Below are 3,034 nucleotides of genomic sequence, written 5' to 3'. Positions count from 1 at the left end.
TCATCATAGATATAACTTTATCTTCGATAAAGTTCAAAGCCCATCTCATCAAAAGCTCAAGTTGAGTTGGTCATTAGCCCAAAACTTCTGTTATCTAACTACCAGCTTTACTAAAGCCCGAATCAAGATGCCAGCAGCCCAATGTCACTAATGACAAACTTCTAGCCCATGAACAGAGTCATGTGGACCAAGTTAAATGCGGCCCAAATCCATTTAAAGAAGGAGCCGGTACTACAAGGAAAATGATTCACCAAAGGAAGCAAGTTCTACGTAAGGAAAATCTGGTAAGGGAAGAATTATAAAGAGGAAAGAATTCTATTTGTAAATAAATTTATATATGGAAAGAATTAGAGGACAAGTAACGCGAGTCCTACCATAATTCTTCTAACTTTTGTATATAAATAGAGGCCTAGACCTCCAATAAAGGGATCAAGCAATTCTACGCCTCTCTATACACTTTTCTTGTTTATTTTTATTATTTATTGAGTGAGTTGTGTTATTTCTGTTAATCATTATTGGTTGGGCGAAATTTTGCACCTACACTTTGGCGCCGTCTGTGGGAAACGTGTGCAAATATATTCCCACTCTTGTTTTTGTTTCACAAGTGAATCCTGCAGTTACCATCCAGAATGTCGAACGGAGGATCTTCAGCGGGTCAACAGACAGAGTTGATGCAAAAGATGCATGAAGAGTTTTTACACCAGTTTGACGTACTCCATCAGGCAAATGAAGCAAGCGTGGCTCAGATCGCCTTGCTTCAACAGCAGAATAACACTCTGCAAATGGCGCTGGCTCAGTTGGCACCACCGCCGCCAGTGGGTGACACAGCAGTACCCCCTAGTCAGAATATTCCTCCGATTACTGGACTTCCGCCTGATGGGGCTCCACCTAATGGGGCACGACCTAATGAGGTTCAGCCGAATGAGGTTCAGCAACAACGGAAGGCAAGATCCGAGGGTGCGGCTTTAGATAACGTCCCTCGTCGCACGCAGGATGAACAAGTCGAATCCAGCCATAAGCTTACGGTGTGGTCCAATGGAATCCCAGATAGAGGAGGTGTTCAGGATGCCTTTGACGAGAAGAGACTCCTGAAGATTCAGACACCTGCCGAGATGGCTAGAGAACACAAAAATTCCTTATATAAAACTCCTTTCACTGACGATGTGTATCTGATTGAGAGGCCCAAGAAATTTACCATGCCTTCTTTCACCCAGTTTGATGAAACAGGGGTTCCTTCTCGGCACCTAGATCATTACGCTCAAAAGATGGCTTTGGATGATCTTAATGACCCTTGGATGTGTAGAGTTTTTCCTACCAGTTTGACAGGAGCAGCACTAGAGTGGTTCATGAATAGACCACATAAGTCCATCCCGGATTACGTAACTCTATGCACCATGTTCCTGGCACAGTATTGCGGAAATAAGAAGTAAAAGAAGAGCATTGCCAGCCTCTTCACCGTAAGGCAGAAAAGGGGGGAAACATTATAGGATTTTTTGTCAAGATTCAACATGGAGGCCTCAGAAATAGCGGATTGTCATCCCGCAACTGCTATAGAGACATTTAAACTCGCGATGATTCAGGGGACGAAGTTCCACACTTCCTTAGTCAAGTATTCTCCTCCCGATATGTAGACTCTAAATGCTATGGCCCAGATCTACATTCGGCTTGAGGAAAATATAGCCTACCGAGCGCAGCACGCCACCCTCGTGACAGTGGAAAATAAGCCTCGAGAAAGAGTTCCAACTCCAAAGATTCAAAAAAGCTAACGTTCCTCAACGCCGGTCACCCAGGCACCTGAAAAAAGGCAAATGGTAGAGGAAGGATTTACACCTCTCCGAACTACCTTGGCTCGGCTCTTCCAAGAGAATAAGACGAAGTTCACAACTCCGCAGCCAATAAAGTAACCCCTGGAGTAAAGGGACAAAAGCAAGCATTGTGCTTATCATCGAGATTATGGGCATCCGACCAATGATTGCAGATCCCTCAGGCGACAGGTGGAGAATATGATCGCCAGAGGTGAGTTGACGGATTACCTCATGACAAAGGAGTATGCAAAGCCCCGCGAGGTCTATCCCCGCAAGGTGGAAGATACGCAAGTAAAAGTCATCCATGCAATACATGGCAGGTCTGAAGATGATCAAGAGTCCGAGGAGGTGTACAGATCCAGACTGAGGGCAACCCACAAGCTCAGGAAGATATCCTCGGTCAATGCTATCAATTCGAGTAGCATCAGTATTGGATTCGGAGATGGTGACCTATCCAGAGTGCAACTCCCCCACGAGGATCCATTGGTCATCAGTCTTTTAGTGGCCAATTGTATGATCAGGAGGGTTTTGGTAGATCAAGGAAGTAGTGCCAACATAATCACAAAGACGGTCTTTGATCAGTTAGAGATCCCGTCATCATCTATTCAACCTACCTCCAGCCCGTTGATGGGATTCGATGGCACAAGAGTAGATCCCCTTGGAGTAATAAACTTGTCCGTAACCACAGCGAAGAGGACTCTGAAGGAGAACTTTGTTTTAACAGAGATCCATCCTTCTTACAATCTCATCATGGGAAGAGGCTGGATACATCGGATGAGAGGAGTTCCGTCCACCCTTCACCAGGTGATGCGGTGCTTATCTCCAGACGGGAAAGAAGTAATTAATCTGTGGGGCGATCAAGTCGCAGCGAAGGAATGCTATATGTTGACACAAGTTAAAGCGAAGAGGGTGTCAACTCAACAGTAACCAGGTGTGGTTTCCAAAACTGGACCCAAATAGCAATTACAGAGCCCTCTGCCCAAGTATCTTAAGGTAGAGGAGGAAGAGGAAATTGCGAAGCCCACCGAGGAGACCCTTGAAGCCATGGAAGTTATTCTCGGCAACCCTTAGAAGGTTACTTATCTAGGCTCTTCTTCCACGTCCGAAGAAAAGGAAGCATTAATTGATGTTATCCGGAGCAATGCAGATACCTTTACGTGGGATCACTCGGACATGGTAGGGATCGATCCCTTAGTTTCCTGCCATAGTCTGAAGGTGGATCCAAAGTT

At 45.4% G+C, this 3,034-nt stretch overlaps 1 protein-coding gene across 1 annotated transcript; it reads left to right on the top strand.

Moving 5' to 3' along the window:
• Positions 1–1,508: 1,508 nt before the first annotated feature.
• LOC132295596 (uncharacterized) lies at positions 1,509–2,732 on the top strand. Its single transcript, XM_059793905.1, has 3 exons — positions 1,509–1,609; positions 1,979–2,519; positions 2,610–2,732. The coding sequence occupies exons 1-3, from the start codon at positions 1,509–1,511 to the stop codon at positions 2,730–2,732; spliced, it is 765 nt and encodes a 254-aa protein (XP_059649888.1).
• The last annotated feature ends 302 nt before the right edge of the window (positions 2,733–3,034 follow it).

Source organism: Cornus florida, unplaced genomic scaffold, assembly GCF_030987335.1.
Source record: "Cornus florida cultivar Cherokee Brave unplaced genomic scaffold, ASM3098733v1 CherokeeBrave_3.0.0_Hap2_Chr02, whole genome shotgun sequence".
NCBI classification, from domain to species: Eukaryota; Viridiplantae; Streptophyta; class Magnoliopsida; order Cornales; family Cornaceae; genus Cornus; species Cornus florida.
Note: the sequence above shows the minus strand (reverse complement) of the source record. Positions and strands in the feature narration are given on the sequence as shown.